This window comes from Bos taurus, chromosome 10 (genome assembly GCF_002263795.3).
Source record: "Bos taurus isolate L1 Dominette 01449 registration number 42190680 breed Hereford chromosome 10, ARS-UCD2.0, whole genome shotgun sequence".
NCBI lineage: Eukaryota > Metazoa > Chordata > Mammalia > Artiodactyla > Bovidae > Bos > Bos taurus.
The window spans coordinates 9,230,209-9,251,271 of NC_037337.1; the positions used below are offsets into that span (position 1 = coordinate 9,230,209).

General features: G+C 35.8%; 1 protein-coding gene across 3 annotated transcripts in view; it reads right to left on the reverse strand.

Annotated features, from left to right (window-relative positions):
- AP3B1 (adaptor related protein complex 3 subunit beta 1) overlaps window positions 1-21,063 on the reverse strand; it is a 235,871-nt gene that overhangs the window by 130,656 nt on the left and 84,152 nt on the right. For 2 of the 3 annotated variants that reach the window (XM_010808844.3, XM_059890677.1), the window contains exons 8-12: window positions 17,977-18,096; window positions 8,705-8,860; window positions 3,772-3,869; window positions 1,646-1,700; window positions 1,487-1,558 (exon numbers count right to left, since the gene is read on the reverse strand). In XM_010808844.3, the coding sequence (XP_010807146.1) occupies window positions 1,487-1,558; window positions 1,646-1,700; window positions 3,772-3,869; window positions 8,705-8,860; window positions 17,977-18,096 (501 nt within the window). The remainder of the gene's footprint in view (window positions 1-1,486; window positions 1,559-1,645; window positions 1,701-3,771; window positions 3,870-8,704; window positions 8,861-17,976; window positions 18,097-21,063) is intronic. The other variant, NM_001076534.1, reaches the window with a different exon arrangement.

The window sequence follows — 21,063 nt, forward strand, 5'->3', positions numbered from 1 at the left end:
AATTTCAGTATCTACTCATAAAAAAATATTCAATTTATCTGAAGGAAAGCTTCAAAAAGGAAAACAGGAACACAGAACAGATGGGACAAACAGAAAAATAAAAGATGCAGACATAAACATATTCATATCAATAATTACATTAAAGGCAAATGATCTAAACACTCTAATTAAAAGGCATAGATTGTATGAGTTTTCCTATATATTCTGGATACTAGTCAATTTTTAGGTTATGTACTGGAAATATTTTCTCCTAGATTATGAACTGACTTTTCATTTTACTTTGATGAGAACATCTTACTTTGTTGTACTATTTTAAAAAGTAATTAACACAGAGAAAAGGTAAAAAGCAGTTTTTATCTAAGCCATTTGCTTCTAGATTTGCCAAAATGATGCCACATCATCTCCAAACACATCTTGTACGTATTTTCTGCAAACAAGGACATTGTCCTACAGGCCACAATACTACCAAGAAAACCAGGAAATTAACACTGATACATCAAATCTATACAATAATCATTTATATTTAAGTTTCACTAATTATCTCATAATGTATTAAAAAAAGATCCAGTTCCATATCATACATTATATTTAGTTGTTTAGTTTCTTTCGGTATAAAAGTTTCTTTTATACCCAACCTTTCTTTTGACCTTCAGGACCTGGACGCTTTTGATAACTGCAAACCAATTATTGTGTAAATTTATTATACAATTTGGGCATGTCTTAGTTTTTTTTTTTCTTAAACTTAAGTTTCCATGTGATTAACCAATCATTCCAATATTTGTTGATTAGTCTACTATTGAATAGCTCTCACTGGTTTAAAATGTCTCCCCTCATATATGATACATTTTGATATACATAGATCTGTTTCCATGCTTCATATGTTATTATCACATATTCCAAGTATCACATTGTTTTCATCATTATAATTTTATATTCATAACTACACTCTGTACTGTAGTTATCATTCCCTGAATACAACTCTTTCATAATCTCTTGTAGTTGCATAAAATGTGCCTTTTTTCCTACACTGAACCCTATAACCTTGCTATCAACTTACCTACCAACACCAAAAAAAATGACAAAATCATGTCATTCTTTTTAGATCCACTCTAATATCATCTTTTCCATCAGTCTTTTCTAAATATACCAGAAAATTAGCTGCATCTTTCTCTTTTTCCATAATCACTCAATTCACATCTATAAATCACTTAAAACACAGTGCTGAAATTATCTATTTACATGTCTGTCTCTTTCACTTACTGTGAGTTATTCAAGGTATAGGCAGCATGTCTTAACTTTGTCTTATTAAAATATAGCACAGTAATTAGTATACAATAATGTAGTTTTAAAAGCATAAAGAAAACCCCCCAATGTATCTATTAAAAAAAAAAATAGGTCTCCATTTTGAAAATGCTAAACTAAAAGTTACAGCAATAGTGTCAAAGTAATTATCATTAAAGTCTCTGAAAAATAAGAGCATGCATACCTTCAGTATCTTGATCATAGTTGCATCAGTTGACCTAACGTAAAAACTCTTCAGATAAGGTTCAAACATACCCTAGATTACAAAAATAAATATATAAATACATTTATGATACTAGTGCATTCATTTCTCTCTTAAATTTTGTGTTCACAACATACATACCTTTCTTTGAATTGACATAGTTGCTATATTCTGTAGGACAATATATTGCACTTCCCTAGAAATTAAAGTAGAATTTTGACTAGGTATATTTTCCAACAAAATATATCCTAAAGTAAACAGTATACTAAAGAAAAAAATCAGCAGTAAGCTTCATATTGAAAGGAACTCTTAAATATAATACTGAAAAATTTCTAGCAAATCTTAAGATACTTCTGCCTTCTTTTAAAAATTTTCCCTATAAGCTATACAACATTAGATTTGATTCATCAATTGGAAGAGTTAAAACAAATGTTGTAATACTGTATTCCTAAGAGGCAGAGCCAATGCTGTACATGCTCTGAACATATGCAAAGGTGTTCTTAGTGTTAACGGAACAAACATAACCACAGTGTTAATACAAACTCTTGACTGGAGGGCTCATCATGTGACTCAATTCCGTTCAAAGTGAAAGACAGCTTTTAAAAGAAAAAAATCTATGTTATTTTATGTCCAAATATCTAAGAAATGAATGCACAACTGAACCTGGTATAATGCTTCACATGAAAGAGGCATTCCAGATCCTTATTCGAACCAGCTATGGACAACAAAACTTAATGAACTGATAAAAGGGAAAGAATGACTATGCGAATAGACAGAGGAACGCAAAGGAAATAGTATCTTACTAAGGAAGGGCAAAAGCCAACCCTGGGTGAAAGTTGTGGTACTGATTCTGAGCTAAGAACAAAAATAAATATTTATCTTTCTTCTCTCAACTCATTAACACAAGTACTCAAAGGAAAACAATTTAATTTAAAATAACTAATTACTGCACAATATTCAGGGTAAGCTAAATAGCTTGAAACAACAGTTTTCTTAAATACAGAAAACAAAACAAATGACAAACATCTGATCTTAAACTTACGAAGTACATGTGACAGGAACTCAAGGTTTCCTGAATTGTTGACTTGAACTGCTGAATTACAGAGAGGTAAAATGGAAAAGTACACTGCTACCTACCTGCCTATCTCCAGGAAATAACAAGCTTATGCATTTCTTTAAAACAAGCAATATTAAGAATATAGCTCACTTCTTAAATATGCTATGCTATGCTATGCTAAGTCGCTTCAGTCGTGTCCGACTCCGTGCGACCCCATAGACGGCAGCCCACCAGGCTCCCCCGTCCCTGGGATTCTCCAGGCAAGAACCCTGGAGTGGGTTGCCATTTCCTTCTCCAACGCAGGAAAGTGAAAAGTGAAAGTGAAGTCGCTCAGTCGTGTCCGACTCTTAGCGACCCCATGGACTGCAGCCCTCCAGGCTCCTCCGTCCATGGGATTTTCCAGGCAAGAGTACTGGAGTGGGGTGCCATTGCCTTCTCCCAACTGCTGCTGCTGCTGCTAAGTCGCTTCAGTCCTGTCCGACTCTTCGAGACCCCATAGACGGCGGCCCACCAGGCTCCCCCGTCCCTGGGATTCTCCAGGCAAGAACACTGGAGTGGGTTGCCATTTCCTTCTCCAGTGCATGAAAGTGAAAAGTCAAAGTGAAGTCGCTCAGTCGTGTCCAACTCCTAGCGACCCCATGGACTGCAGCCTTCCAGGCTCCTCCATCCATGCATTTTCCAAGCAAGAGTACTGGAGTGGGGTGCCATTGCCTTCTCCCTTCTTAAATAGAACTACAGTAATTAAATATTGCAACTTTACAAAAAGCAGTTCTGTCATAAACTACATAATTCAGCATATGTATTGCTTTATATGAAGCCTTATATAATTATACTAGTCAATACAATAATACATTTAATGTAGTTTTCAGTGATTCCAGATTTAATGTAAATCCCCAAAATTCTTATTGTCATGTCTGAAAATACTAAAATACTAGGCTACTGTAATAGCATATACTATATCACAAAAAAATACTTCCAATTTCTTTGGGCTTAAGGTAAAAAAAAAAAAAAACAACCAATATTTAACATTAACTTTGAAATCAATAATCTAAAGGCTTTTATAATAATCCCCTTAAGTATGAAATCTCAACTGATAAAATACAGTCAGAACCATGTGTTAAATGCTTAACAGACACATTTGATTTGTTCAAACATTACTAGTGAAGTAATACAATACAAAAGAAAACACACATATAAAATCATGTCATACCTACTGCTACGAAGTAAACGCACTAGTGATTTAGAAATAATGCCAGCTTCTGATTTTGGTGCTATATGCCAATACAGTTGAGCAACTGCCATAACCACCTAAAAGATAAAGCATGAGAACAGTAAGAACTATGAGCAGTTCCACACTACAGTTTCAAAGCATGTTCTTACATATTATTTCCTTTAACGCCTACAAAATCCCCATGAACTAAGATGAGTATGTTGTTACCCTGTGTAGCAGGTTGAATAGGGTCCCCCTAAGAATGCATGCCTACCCTCGGAATGTGACCTTATTTGGAAATATGGTCTTTGCAGATTTTATTAAGGTAATGATCAAGATGAGATCATACTTGATTATAGAGTGGGCCCTAAATCCAATGTGGATGTCCTTATAAGAGACAGAAAAGGACACAGAGAAGAAGGCAGTATGAAGACGGAGGCAGAAACCGCAGTGAGGCCTGTTAAGTCGCAGAATGCCAGAAACTGCTGGTGATCATCAGAAGCTAATTTATCCCTAGGAGCTTCCAGGAGGAACCCACCCTGTCAACATCTTGACTTAGACTTTGGGTCTCCTGAAATGTGAAAGAGTAAATTTCTATTTATTTTTAAATAAATATTTTTCTTTAATAAAAAATTAAAGAAATTTTTATTTCTTTAATCTACACAGTTTTTGGTAAACTGATATGGCAGCTCTAGGAAAGCAGTACTGTACACCCTCAGAAAAAAAAAAGAATGTTCAGTGAACCACCCAAGGTCTGACATGCCAGTAGTACATGGCAAAGCTTGACACATACTCCAAAGCCCACAGTCCTCCTAGTGTTGCTGCTGCTGGTGCTACCCTGAGACAGGGAATGAAACCAGACACTCAAAGGTAACAGTAGTAAGTAGGTTAAAGTTTTTCAAGAACCCTCAACTTCAGTATATTTAAGTTATAATTAAGGGAACTCTATTAAAACAATTCCTTTAAAAGAGCAGCATTTGAAATTCTGTTTTTCAAATGTAGAACCTTAAAAATAGTGTTTGGTTGAAAGCTATTATGGGGGTAGTCAGACTTTCCCTGTCATAAAATTTAATAAGACTATGTTTTCCCAGCTGCCTCAACACTTAGATCCAGAGATCAAAATTCCAGACTTTCCACTTAGTCAAAGTATTCAGTTCGGCATGTGACAACTGCGAACAGCGAGTTACAGAAATTAATCATCTTGTCTTTGGTTATGAAGATATATTAATATTGCTTTATTTTCACTTGGGCTGTAGGTAACAAATATATAGCAGGACTTTTATGTATCCCTGAAGAGTTTACAGTACTTGAGGGTGCTTAAAGCAAAAACAGTTTCTTCTAGAACTAAGAAACATTTTTTAAAACTAGAGTTATAGGTTTCTCAACTTACTGCTCTATGGCATTTTTGTGTACTTTTCTTTTTAGTAACAACACTGATGTCCAGCTTTTAGACATGACTTGGGAAATTGAGAAGTTTAAGAATATCTAATTTCTTCACTTGTGATCTACAAATACACTTTAATTATAGAACAGCCTCTGATGAATTTAAAATTTTAGTAAGAAAAAATTAATTACTGACAACCTACAAATAGGTGACAGTCATTTTTTAAAAATATTAAAGCACACAGATGGCTAACAAGTATTATATGTAAAAAAGAAAGCTGAAGCTTAATAAACTGTACTTTCTATGTGTGTTAATGATTTTAAGATTCTAGCTTCTACTTAGTACGTCATTTGTTCTGATAGGGCACTCCCAAACCCAAAGGGGCTAAAGGATCTTCTTTTCCCCCAATATTTACAAATCTAAGCGTCTTAATTTCTCTTCAATACCCCAAATTGGAATTTTATAGTCTAATTTGTAAAAGCCATGAAGGACGCTCCCATAACTCCAAAACAACTGAAAATACACAACATGATAGGCCTTCAGCACTTACATTATATATGTTTATAAGAAAGTACATCCGGTAAAAACTTTTCTATTCCTAACCATTCATATACTATCACCTTATCCAGACTGTCAGAAGAGCCTCCACACAGGACTGACAAAGTTTCCTGAAACAAATTCTCAAAGTCTCTCTTGTAAGCTAAGGCTAAAAAAAAAAAATCTATTCACAATCCTTCCAAAGTCAACCTTTACGTGTATTTATTGTTGCTCAGTCACTAAGGCATGTCTGACTCTTTGCAACTCCATGTGCAGCACACCAGGCTGCCCTATCCTTTGCCATCTCCCAGAATTTGCTCAAACGCATGTCCACTGAGTCAGTAATGCTATCTAACCTCTGTTGCACCCTTCTCTGCCCTCAATCTTTCCCAGCATCAGGGTCTTTTCCAGTAAGTTGGCTCTTTACATCAAGTGGTCAAAGTATTGGAGCATCAGTTTTGGCACCAGTCCTTCCAATGAATATTCAGGGTTGATTTCTTTTAGGATTGACTGGTTTAATCTCCTTGTAGTCCAAGGGACTTTCAAGAGTCTTTACTAACACCACAGTTCAAAACCATCGATTTCTTCAGCACTCAGCCTTCTTTACTTATGGTCCAACTCTCACATCAGTATATGTCTACTGGAAAAACCATAACTTTGACTAGATAGACCTTTGTTGGCAAAGTGGTGTCTCTGCTGTCTAGATTTGTCATTGCTTTTCTTCCATGGAGCAAGCGTCTTTTCATTTCATGGCTGCAGTCACTATCTGCAGTGATTTGGTGCCTGAGAAAATAAAATCTGTCACTATTTCCACTTTTTCCCCATCTATTTGCCATGAAATGATGAGACCAGACTCCATGATCTTAGTCTTTTGAATGTTGAGGTTCAAGCCAGCTTTTTCACTCTCCTCTTTCACTTTCATCTAGAGGCTCTTTAGTTCCTCTTCACTTTCTGCCATTAAAATGAACCATCTGCACATCTGAGATTGTTGATACTTCTCTCGGCAATCTTGATTACACCTTGTGAGTCATCCAGTTCAGTATTTCAAATGAGGTACTCTGCATATAACTTAATAAACAGGGTGACAATATACAGCCTTGACGTACTCCTTTCCCAATCTGGAACCAGTCCTTTGCTACATGTCCGATTCTAACTGTTGCTTCTTGACCTGCATATGGGTTTCTTAGGAAGCAGGTAAGGTAGTCTGGTATTTCCGTCTCTTTAAGAATTTTCCACAGTTTGTCGTGATCCACACAGTCAAAGGCGTTAGTATAGTCAACAAAGCAGATGTTTTTTTGGAATTCTTTTGCTTTTTCTATGATAGAATGGATTTTGACAATTTGATCTCTGATTCCTTTGCCTTTTCTAAATCCAGCTGCACCAAATAAGCAGGATACCAAAACATATTGGAACAAAAAATAAATTACCTCTAGTTGGTATATAATCAAATAAGCAGGGAACCAAAGTATACTGGTACAGTACAAACTACCTCGATTTGTTTCACTATTCAAAAACATTTTTCATCAGTAAGTATTTGGACTATAAGCCAATTTCCAAGACAAAGTTAAATTAAAAATGAGTAAATTATAAAGTAATTTTAGTTGGCAAGTTACAGCTACTGAAGTAACATCAAGTCAAGTGAGGGCACACTAAAATATAAGCATATTTTACAATATTAATAAAATAACATATGTGTCATTATTGTGCATAGTTACTTAATCATGATTTAGAAACTAAATACAAAGTATAAGATAAAAACTTCTGCTAATTCCTAAGATACACAGACAAAGCTCTAAGGACCAAATTCTCAAGCATCAGAAAACAAAGCAGTTCAAGGGAAACTCTCATTTTCAGTTTTAACCAGCTGCACAGAATGATTCATTAAGAATTTGTTTTTAATTAAAATAAGTTTAAGAAAACATTTAACTTGAATTCATCAAAACTTACATAACTTCCAGTTAAGAGGAAACACAGGTATAGTAAAGAGAGTAACCAGACAAACCCAGAGAACATTCTGCAAGACTTGAGACTTCAGAAGATACATAACAACCAGATGCAGTGTAACTGGTATAGGTGAACCAGTTACAGAAGAATTTAGGGTAAACTGGTATTTCATGAGATGAAATTTCACTGAAGTAGAAATAGGGAACTGACTAGAAAAAAATGTTACAAAATATTATGTGTACTATGACTTTTATCTTGGTTTAAAATATATTATGTACAGACATACACACATATGAAAGAGGAACACTTATACAGAAAAGAAGGATCTTGGAAAAACTGCATTAAGATATTATAACTGATACGTGATAGAAATATAATGTTTATATTAGTTTTTCTAGTTTGTATTTTCTAATTTTCAACTGTATTCTTTTAAAATATTTTAAAATATAGTTATTTAAAATAAAGATATAAAACAAAACGAAAACGTAGGACCTGAGTAACGATGATTTTTAATTATTCTTACCAGCTAAAATTTACTGTGCATGTATGAGGTGTCATGCTAGGTGTTTCTAACTATACGTTACTCTTTTCAAAACTCTGATTAGATAAATACAAATATAATGAGCAGAGGATGAGATGGTTAGATAGAATCACTGACTCAACAGACATGAATTTGAGCGAACTCCAGGAGATAGTGAAGGACAGGGAAGCCTGACATGCTGCAGTCCACAGGGTCACACAGTTGGACATGACTTAGTGACTGAACAACAACAACCTTATTAAGTACTCACAACAATAATTTCGTAATAGAGAAATAAATACAGTCTTCCAATCAACTGCAAAACATCTTGGGCTCGTATCTCAGGAATCCAATTACAAAATCAAAAAGAAAATGAAGAACAGTAGGCATACAGCTACCAAACCAAGTAACCTACAAAAACCTGATTTTTAGTATACAAACAAATAAATGCTCCGTTAGTACACTCAAAATTACTTACTGAACTTGCATACTTTTAAACACCGTTTTTAAAAAGCTGTGAACTATTGCTTGTAATGGTTTTTACATACCGCTGCATTCCTGCTCTGAAGCAAAGGCTTTGTATTCCGAATTAAAAGTCTATGGTCTGGATCCATAGCATACGGCCTCTTCCTTTTGTCAGCCTTTTCCTTCTGTTCCTCATCAGAATCATAGAAATCCTTTTCATTGTCCTCTAGAACATCACCCTACAGGAAAGAAATCCAATTCCAAGATGAGTTCAGACCTGGAACCGCCCAAATACTACACAAAGAAAACTTTTTAAAAAACATCTACAATAATGATAGTATTTTACGAATACTACTCTGGAGGCAATTTGAAACTGTGTTACTTATATGGAAGAAAGGCCTTGCTTTTTCTTGTATTTTATGGCACAGTAACTGTCCTTTAGTGCAATAGATAATATTTTTATATTATATAGCAAACCTCACATTAAATTAGCATAGAAATACCCACAGTCATCCAAAGGGAAAACCTGACCATTAAATTCTAACAAAGCCTATGATATGAGACTACCCAAAGCTGAAAACTGTTTCCATAAATTATCAGTCTCTCTGTAACTGGATCAAAGGGTCAGAGGAAAGAAGATAATTGTTTGAACTGCAACACACATAAAAGAAATCATTAATAAAGTTTGACAGGTTAAAAATTGGTAATTAAGAAGGTCCCTGTGTTGTCAAGAAAGACTCAGTTTGAGATTTATGTATATCCCTGAGACTTGATTATATGTTTTTGTCTTGTACTTTTTATTTATTTGAATTCTCTATTATCTCTGTCAGTAAAATTAGCCTATAGGTGCATGCGTTCGTGCATGCAGTTGTTCGAACTGTTTGCGACCCCCGGGACTGTAGCCTGTCAGGCTCCTCTGTCCATGGGATTTTCCAAGCAAGATTACTGGAGTAGGTTGTCATTTCCTCCTCCAGGGGACCTTCTCGACCTAGGGATGGAACCCAGGTCTCCTGCATTGGCAGGATTCTTTACCAGAGTCACTTGGGAATCCCAGCCTACAGGTAAGGAATCCTAAAAATAAACAACAACAACAAAAAGCACACAAAGACAATAATATTTAAGTGGATCCAGTGCAATTACGAGGGCTTCCCATGTGGTACTGGTGGTAAAGAAGCCATCTGCCAATGCAGGAGATATAAGTGACCCGGGTTTGATCCCTAGGTCAGGAAGATCCTCTGGAGGAGGGCATGGCAACTCACTCCAGCATTCTTGCCTGGAGAATTCCACAGACAGAGGAGCCTGGCCGGCTACAGTCCATGGGGTCGCACAGAGTCAGACATGACTGAAGCAACTTAGCACACACAGTGCAGTTACTATTTAGAGGTAATCTCTGTTACCATGTACCTGAAACGTATTTTCCACTTCTGGGAAAATGGAATAGATATACTTATTCCTATTCCTCTCACTAAGAACGACTAGAAACCCAAGACATTATATATAAAACAATTTAAGAAAAGAAAGGCAGAAAGAAGAAAGGCTGGATATGGACACCTCAGGACCCTTACCAAAGGTTAAGGGGCAGCAGGGTTAGGCAGAGGAAGGAAAGGAGTTTAGCTGTAAAATGGTTACATGAAGGATATTTGTGATGGAAACATTCTGAATCCTGAATGTATCAATGTTAATACCCTGGTTGTAGTATATTACTACAGTTTTGCAAGACAACACCATTGGAGGAAAATGAATAAAGGTTACACCAGATCTCTCTATATGATTTCTTACAACTGCATGTGAATCTATAATTATCTTAAAATAGAAAGTTTAATTAAATGAAATTAAGGAGGAAAAAAATCAGCAAATTACTTAAAAGCAATTTGCATATATTTATCCATTGTTATAACAATAAAAGAAATTACCTAAATTGTTAATAGTTTAACATCACCTAACGAACTGTTCAAGAGATGAGAATACCAGACTACCTGACCTGCCTCTTGAGAAACCTATATGCAGGTCAGGAAGCAACAGTTAGAACTGGACATGGAACAACAGACTGGATCCAAATAGGAAAGGGAGTACGTCAAGGCTGTATATTGTACCCTGCTTATTTAACTTATACGCAGAGTACTCATGAGAAACGCTGGGCTGGAAGAAGCACAAGCTGGAATCAAGATGGCTGGGAGAAATATCAATAACCTCAGATATGCAGATGACACCACCCTTATGGCAGAAAGTGAAGAGGAACTAAAAAGCATCGTGATCAAAGTGAAAGTGGAGAGTGAAAAAGTTGGCTTAAAGCTCAACATTCAGAAAACGAAGATCATGGCATCTGGTCCCATCACTTCGTGGGAAATAGATGGGGAAACAGTGCAAACAGTGTCAGACTTTATGTTTCTGGGCTCCAAAATCACTGCCGATGGTGACTGCAGCCATGAAATTAAAAGATGCTTACTCCATGGAAGGAAAGTTATGACCAACCTAGATAGCATATTCAAAAGCTGAGACATTACTTTGCCAACAAAGGTCCGTCTAGTCAAGGCTATGGTTTTTCCTTTGGTCATGTATGGATGTGAGAGTTGGACTGTGAGGCAAGCTGAGCGCCAAAGAATTGATGCTTTTGAAGAGAAGACTCTTGAGAGTCCCTTGGACTGCAAGGAGATCCAACCAGTCCATTCTGAAGGAGATTAGCCCTGGTATTTCTTTGGAAGGAGTGATGCTAAAGCTGAAACTCCAGTACTTTGGCCACCTCATGTGAAGAGTTGACTCACTGGAAAAGACCCTGATGCTGGGAGGGATTGGGGGCAGGAGGAGAAGGGGACGACAGAGGATAAGATGGCTGGATGGCATCACTGACTCGATAGACGTGAGTCTGAGTGAACTCCGGGAGTTGGTGATGGACAGGGAGGCCTGGGGTGCTGCGATTCATGGGGTCACAAAGAGTCGGACACGACTGAGCGACTGAAGACCTGAATGAACTGTTTTCCTTGTAACTGCTTTTAAAACACAATTTTTACTTAAATATCACTGAAAACACTTTTCATCAAAAACATGACCTTTAGGTTCCTTAGAAGTGAGAATATTATCATCTCAGTGTTTTTTAAATCGACAATAAAAAAATTTTAAGAAATTCTAACAAAATAAACTCACCAAATTTAAACTCTTTGAAAACAAAAGGCATTTTAAAAGTAATACCCATATTTAGAAGTAAACTAGAAATTATAACATTATCTTCTTCAAATATACAATTCAAAACAAATTACTTGTCTAAGTACTTAAAAAAAAGGACTATAACTGAGATAAACTTTTATATCAAAGCCAATACACAAATAACTTATTCTTTAAGCCTAAGCACTCACCTACAATCTTAAGTGTATATTAATCAAACAAATGTTCAAAATCAACCTAAAATTGATATGAAACTGCTATATTTATCATATTCATCATCAATATGAAACACAGCACTATAACTAACAAATAAAATCTTCAAAAGTACACAAAGCTGCCTTTTAAAGTTTATTCATTCATTCCAGTTCTCCTTCACTATTAACTTTATCAAAGCCCAACTATGTTATTTTAATAAATGACATTTGTATTGCTTATTGTAGTATATAAGAATTTAGGATTATGGCAGTAACTTTAGTAAAAAGATTATTAAGGAATTTTTTTATTTCATTAGTATCTTTTCCACATACAAAGATCTTACAAAGCTATTATGTAAAACTTACATAAATTAATGCTTCATATGTTTTATTAAAGATCTATAAACTAATTCTTTCTTAACATTTAACATTAGATAAATTAGTGTAATTTACTAAAATGAAAGGGATTCTTTGAAATACTACAAAGTTTTAACAGGATTATTGGATAACAAACACAAAGAACATGTTGCTTAATACCTAAAATAGTTATTGATATGAACTATTATTTCAAAGTATATTCCCGTCAAAAGAAACTTTCTCTTACACTTTCTGTGAAATTTCAACTTAGTTTTATTGTTATGAGAACACCATGGCATAGCTTTTTAGATCTGGCTGCTAATTACTAACTATATATTTTTATCTTATCCAGGGCATCTGCCTAACCCAGGGATGGAACCCTAGTCTCTTGTCTCCTGCAATGGCAGGAGGATTCTTTAACATTGGCGCCACCTAGGCAGCCCAAATAATATTATGAAAGTGTTCATGAAGATTGATTTGTTTAGTGAATGTATATAACCACTTAGTGTCCAGTGAATATTAAACACTCAAATAGTAGCAATTAACATTGCTTTTATTAAAATTTTTTCTAGAAATTACCTCACTTTAAATCAAATATACCCAGATGCCAAATATGAAGAAAAGTTTCCCCTGAAACCCTAACCCTAAAATTATCCCTCAGAAAAGAAACTGCCTCCTATTTGAGATTTACAAGTACATCATGAGGCTTTTGTACAGGTGCTTCATTTTGAACCAAAATGTACTGTTTAGGGAACTCATTATACTAAAACAACTTTAATCAATGCTAGTGCCAGTTGCTTAAAAGAAGTCACAAAACCCAGGGACAAAATGTCATTAAAAATAAGACTTAAAAGATTACTTTTTAAAAACAGTTAATATAGGATCACAGAGTTCTGCTTCTAATAATAGGCAATTTGGAATAAACCTTATAGTGAGCTAGGAAAGAAAAATGAAACACACTTGTTTCAAGGCACTGAAAAGCTAAAAGAACAGTGATGAATTATGCAGGCAAGGCCCAGAAGTAGTGGTAAACCTAGAAATCTAACAGTTAAACACCTGCAATTGTTTCTCCACCCAAAGCGTGAGTTGTTATATACATAACAAAAATCTGAAAGGCCTAAAGAGCTTTTAGCAGATTCACAAAAATTACAGAAGCAAAAGCTGGTGATCAGGATCCACCAAAAAGCAAGATGCCTAACTCTCCTTAATCTCTGGTTTTAAGTCCTGAAAGCCTATATCCTAGGGAGTTAAGGTCATAAAATTGAAGCTCATATTTTAATCATGTCAATCTAGAACCGAAGTGAATGAATGAACTCAGATTGCTGATACCCTGATCAAGTAATAGTACACAAACAAACCAAAACTAATCATCCGAGGCTTCAAAACTAGTTCAACAATTTTTCAGAAAGTAAGGAAAGAGGGCAAATAAAGGGGAAGAAAAAGCAGTGTCACTGAGGGTCAGGATATTGTTCCCATTTGAGAGGGAAAGCAGGATATTAAGTGGAAAGTGAAGAATTAGGGGCTTCTGGTGAATACTTATAATTTGTTTCTTAACTTGAGTACTCGTTACATCGGTGTCTTCAGTTTGCAAAAATTCATGAAGCCATTTGCTTCTGAGACATATACATTACCTATTTCTAAATATGCATATAAGAAAAAAGCAATGATGAGAATGTAAGTTTTAAAAAACAAAGACAATAAACAGCAAAGTTAAAAAATGAGGCTTTTAGACACGAATTTTCAAGAACTGAGACCTAACTATGGACAATATATTCAAGGAATTAAGTGATAAGACTGAGCTTTTTGGTGGGGATTTCAACCCTGTTTGGCCTGGAGAATTCTATAGTCTGTACTGTCCACGGGGTCGCAAACAGTTGGAGATGACTGAGTGACTTTCACCTGTATTATTATTTTTAAACTAATTCTTTTTTGGCCATACTGGAAGATATGTGGCATCTTAGTTCCCTGACTAGGGATCGAATTAGTGCCCCCTGCATTGGAAGCGCAGTGTCTAAACCAGCGGACCACCAGGAAAGTCTTTCAACCTCGTATTATTTTTACAGAAAAGTCAGATTCACTTTTTTACATAACTTTGATATAAAGTGCTATAATTTCAGCAACCACCAGGACAGATCAGACTCAGGAAGATTTATGCTCTCTCAGAGAAAACAGCCCAGATAATCGAAGACATTAAGTGACGACTCATACTTTGTATCTTAGATAACTTAGAACAACTCCAAAATAATCATTTTTAATCAACATTTTAAATGTATGGTGGAAAGAATTTTATTTTCACCTTGTCCAGAAACATTTTCTGTTGCTGTTTGGTTAAACAAGTAAGGTAAACAAGATACAATCAGAAGGATGCTTAGTCTGCTTAAAAGTAAATATAGATAAAACAGGTTTCAAAGATGCTGAAATCTATAGAAAGAAACTTCCATTTGCTCAACTTAGTATATTAATTGTACATCATATATGAAAAAAGCAGATGAACTAACTTTAATATATCTTCATGTGCATTTGAAAAAAATATTTTTTTCTTTTTTTTAATTTAATTTTTTAACTTTACAATATTGTATTGGTTTTGCCATATATCAAAATGAATCCGCCACAGGTATACATGTGTTCCCCATCCTGAACCCTCTTCCCTCCTCCCTCCCCATACCATCCCTCTGGGTCATCCCAGTGCACCAGCCCCAAGAAATACTGTTTCTAATAGAATTGCTTAACTTTTTAAAACAGTTTAAAAAATACCTTCTACTATATTTTTATCTAGATATTAACATTATGCAGTTTCAGTTCATGGGCTTCCCAGGTGGCGCTAGTGGTAAAGAACCCAGCTGCCAACGCAGCAGATGTAAGAGATGTGGGTTCGATCCCTGGGTTGGGAAGATCCCTTGGAGGAGGGCATGTCAACCCTCCTCCAGGGTTCAGAATTCTTGCCTAGAGAATCCCAAGGACAGAGGAGATTGGCAGGCCACAGTCCACAGGGTCACAAAGAGTCGGACACAACTGAAGTAACTTAGCACACAAGCACACATGAAGTTTCAATTCATACAAAACATCTATAAATTTAGAATTAAGTAGAAAGGCCTTCCCTACAAAGCTGAAACAGCAGTTATTAGGTATTATGTATTAGTAATAGCAGTCTTTAGGTATTATGATAAGTTCTCATTCAGAGTATATTATGCATATAATCTTAACCATCTGATCTCCTGATTCTTGGATAAAATAAGGTGCAATTTAAAAAGAAAAAATATTAACTTGTATCTTTCATTCACTATCAAAGGGCAGGAAAACAGAAAATTGTTTTAGAAGCACTTGCATCAAAAAGTTTTTTAAAAATCAACTATTATATATTGTTTGATTGAGGCTAGAGAAATGAGGTATTATCACCCATGGGGACTTTATGGGTATTAATTAAAACATTTTATACAGTGGCTTATGTTGGCATTTTTTCTGAACCTCATGATCATTTAAATAATTTCACCTTTTATGACAATAAATTACTGATTATTGCAAAGAGAACCGTTTAACAGAAATCTGATGTAAAAAAACAGTAATGAACCTGTAAAACCTGTTCTTTTGCACCTTGGAACACAGCTGGTTCTAAAACTAAGGTAGTTAAATCCAGATCATTTTAGCAACAAAATAATGATGTTATCAGTTCATAACCCAAAGAATAAAATAAACATCTATGAATCCATACTTAGGAAAATAAATGACTAATAAATAAATAAATGGGAGAGAAAAGTCAAGTCTTGTTGAGGTCCTTTAATGGACCAGAACTGGGTGGTCTGGAGTTGATGATAAGAAAGTAAAGGAGAGAAAGAGGCTGATATTCCTTGGTTTACACAGAAAGCCAATAAAGCCTCTGCATGGGGCCTGCTCTGTTCACGAAGGCCTCAGGCGCCCTCTTGATGGGGTGAAGGTACAGAGCATCTTCTTGAGAGGGTCTTAGAAGCCCGGGCAGGAAAGTGAACTTAGAGAGCCTCTGCACTCCAGGGGATCAGCCTGAAAAAGAGAGAGAGAGAGAAAGACAGACACGGGGACCAGAGCTCTGATGGAGCAAAGGTGTTTTATTCAACATTGTGTAGGTATTTATACTGTCTTACAAGATAGCTATTTTCAGCAGCATCCATATGAAAGAGAGCGTTGTAAATAACCACTTTTACTGTACGGTTCATAAAAAGGAAGAGGGTACTTATCACCATATAGAAAAACTAATGAAGGAAATGCCTGGATTCCTCAGTCCCAGGAGAGGCTTGCCTCTCCTCTTAATTCCTGAATATTCAGGAATTAATAAGGAGCAGAGAATTCCTGACAGATCCAAAACAGCACACAGGAAGCCTCCTGTTAAATGCTTCCTGACAAAGGCTTCCTTACAGAAGGATTTCTAACAATAATTATCCTAATAATCAATGAGTACTACAGGCTTAAAATACACTTCCATGTCAGGATCCATATTCTTGGAATATCCATATTCCCAGATGATGTGCATCTCAACCTATACAGAAGTAAAGATGGTTCCCTACGGAAAAGTATTAAATGACTCAAAAAGGAACTCTGGTAATAATAAGGACACAAATATATAAAATCTTTGTGATGAAACTAATTAGTATAAAAAATTATATTTATAAATAAAGATTTTTCTACTATTTAAAATATCCGTACATGTAGAAAATGAAATGATATACAATAGACAACCTTCTCCATCTTTCTAAAAAAGTACACACTCAAGCTGAACAAAAAAAGGTTAAATCCCTTACTTGGAAAATGGAGACAGCTTTGTAGTTTCTTTAAAGTAAAGACAGTGTTTTAGAAATACATTCTGAATAGATATGGGTGAAATTATATAATATCTTGAATTGTATATAAAATTTGGGACAGAAGTGGGAAGAGGCTTGAGTTAAAGTGAGAGTAGCCATGAGTTTATGAATGCTGCTCTAAATGATATATACGTGAGGATTCATTAGACTGTTGGACCTATTTTTGTGCACGCTTAAATTTCTCAATAATTTAACATTTATACAGTGAGTCTGACTCAAGATCAAACTATAAAGCTACAGTAATCAAAACCAAGACAGTGTGGTACTAATGAAAGAATAGACAAAGAGATTAATGGAACAGAACACGGAATTTCAAAAAAGGCCTGCATGAATATATATATAGTTAACTGACTTGTGACAAAGGAGCAAAGGTAATACAGTAGAAAAGAAAGTCTTTTCAGCAAATGGTGTTGAATATTAACATGCAAAAAATAATAATCTAGACACAGACCTACAGCATTTATAAAAATTCACTCAAAAAGGATTAGAGACAAACGAGGAACAGCAAACCATAAAATTCCAGAATGTAATATAGGAGAAAATCTAGATGACCTTGGTATAGTGATGACTTTTAGATAACACCACCAAAGGCACAATCCATGAAAGAAATAATTGACAGACTGAACTTCATTAAAATAAAAACTGTCTGCTTTGTAAAAGCTGTCAAGACAAAGACAAGACAAGCCACAAACTTGGAAAAATATTTGGAAAAGACATATCTGGTAAAGGGCTGTTATCCAAAATATACAAACTCAACTAGGAGAAAGCTAACAACTCAATTAAAAAATGGGCAAAGTATCTGAACAAGTAACTCACCAAAAAAGATACATAGTTTCGGGAAGACATATAGATCGGAAAGATCCGCTGGAGAAGGGATAGGCTACCCATTCCAGTATTCTTGGGCTTCCCTTGTGGCTCAGCTGGTAAAGAATCCACCTGCAATGCGGGAGACCTGGGTTCAATCTCTGTGTCGGGAAGATACCCTGAGAAGGGAAAGGCTACCCACTCCAGTATTCTGGCCTGGAGAATTCCATGGACTATAGTCCATGGGGTTGCAAAGAGTCAGATACAACTGAGCGACTTTCAGTTTTCACTTTCAAGCTTACGAAAAGATGTTCAACATTACATTATATGTAATTAGGGAAATGCAAATTAAAACAACATACTAGTGCACACTTGTTAGAATGGCCAAAATCCAGGATACTGACAATACTAAAAGCAAAAGAAATTCTCATTCACTGCCAGTGGGAACACAAAACAGTACTGCCACTATTAAAGAAAATTTGGCAGCTTCTTACAAAATTATATATAACATTACCAAATGGTTGAGTAATCATGGGCTTTCCCCTGGTAGCTCAGATAGTAAAGAATATGCCTACAATGTGGGAGACCTGGGTTCGATCCCTGGGTTGGGAAGATTCCCTGGAGGAGGGCATGGCAACCCACTCCACTATTCTTGCCTGGAGAATCCTCCTGAACAGAGGCGCCTGGCAAGCTACAGTCCATAGGGCGGCAGTCAGACAGGACGAGCAACTAAGCACACACACATGAGTAATCAGAGTCCTTGTTTCATGCCAAAACAAGTTGACACAAAAATCTGCACAGCTTTACTTGTAACTGCCAATTTACAGAGGCAAACAAGATATCCTTCAGCAGGTAAATGTATGAATAAACTCTGGGACATCTAGATAATGGAATATTATTTGGTCCTAAGAAGAAATGAGCTAATAGAGACATGAAAAGACATAGAGCATCCTTAAACACATATTTCTATTCAAGGAAGTCAATCCAGAAAGGCTACATAGTGGATGATTCTAACCAAATGATACTCTGAAAAAGGAAAACTATGGAGGCAATTAAAAAAAAAAAGTGATTGCCAGGATTTGTAGCAGAAAGAGGAATAAATAAGCAGAATACAGAGGATTTTTAGAACAGTGAAATTATTTTGTAAAATATCACAATGGTGGGGTCAGGTCATTATACATTTGTCAAAACCAACAGAAGGGACAACACGAGCAAGCCTTAATGTAAATGGTGGACTTCAGGTGATAATGATGTATTAACATACGTTCATCAATTGCAATAAATGTACTACTGTGGTGAAAGATGTCGACAGGGAGGTAGGCGGGCATAGGCAGTATAAAGGAACTCCTTGTATTTTTCACCCTATTGTGCTATGAACCTAAGACTGATTTAAAAATAAATTTAAAACAAATCTTTTAAAAAGAATCAATGAGTTTAATATATCTTATTTCATATGAAAGTAGGTCTCCCTCCACTCATATGTACTGACCACCCCAAATGCTAATATAAAAATCAAAACAAAATTAACTTTTCATCATGCTCTAGAACATTCACTTTCAGTAAGAGAAATGCTGGTTACATTAAATATAAGCTTTATGAAGTCCCAAAAAATTACCTTTTATTTCATAAAGCATATTTCTGGAAAGGCACAGTTTATAAATATTATCATTTATCCTGCCATCTCTTTCTTTAATTACCATGGTGTTGGCAGTAGTCAAGAAAAATACTGAGTGTACCTACTTGTCTTCTGAACTCCAAGCAGCCCGCAGGGCACTAGCACCAACTTAAGATCTGAACCAGAACAATACAATGTCTGCAATCTACCGTGGACACAGACTGCTACATAATGCTTAAAAGCCAAAGGGGAATACATCAGGGCACTGTCATGCCATGAGATACTCTTAACAGCAAGCTTGAGCTACTTTAACAAAATACCACAGACTGCCTAGCTTAAACAACAGACATTTATTTTTCACAGTTTTGGAGGCTGGTAAGTCCAAGAGTGAGGTGCTGGCTGACCGCTGAGAATCCACTTCCTAGATTGCAGCTGGCTGCCTTCTCACTATGTCTTCACACGGGCAGAGAAAGAGAAAGGAGGCACGCTCTCGGTGCCTCTTCTTAGAAGGGCACTATTCCCAAGATGAGAACCCCACACTCACAACTTGGCTGAAATCGAGTTCCTTCCCAAAGTCCTCACTGCCAAATACATCACACTGGGAGTTAAGGCTTTCAACACGTGGATTTTGAAGGACGTAAACATTCAGTCCATAGACACCATAGCAGTACACTGGAGGGGCATCGTGCTCACAATGGGTCAGAGTTCCCTGACAAGACCAGAGTGAGGAGGTGACTGGCAGTATCATAAACGCTTCATTAAACTATTCAGTATGAATGGCACACATTTGCCTTTGTTTTTAAAGTCAGGTTTAATACATTTTTAAGTTTAATATTTTTCTCAAAAAAAAAAAAAAAAGTAGTCTCTTTCCCCTCAAATTAGGTCTATATAAAACAACAGAAAACATATATACTGGTTTCAAATATTTTTTCCTTCCTTGAGGTAACTGCTATGCTCTTCACATGTTTTTATACCACAGCCCAGTGATCACTACACCACAGATGGAAGTATGGGTTTGAGGATCATCGAACACTGAATACCCCCCAATACAGTAACTTTGAGTCACTCTGAAAATCCAGAGCACTCAATTGCCCACAACACTTCTCATTTTTCATGACGACATGTTCAGCACCAGTATTTAAGAGATGCGTTTTCAAATGTAGTGGTTTCCATATCTTGCTACCGAAAAATCTAAAGAATCTACATAAGGCATTTTCCTATGTTACTCTGCAGTAAAATGTACTCATGACATAAGATGATGTTCAACCTGAGTTCTAAGACATGAGAAAGAGTGGCCCCAGTCATTTGAAAACTAACCAATCTCAATCTCATGACCAGATAAATAAGATAAATAAGTTTTTTGTGCAGAATACATTTTAGAGTGGTTCTCACTCAATCATATACTAAAAAATAAAATTAAACCCAACTTAGGTAAAATTACATGAATCCTCACATATTCACTCCCATGCACGTGTGTTCAGTCG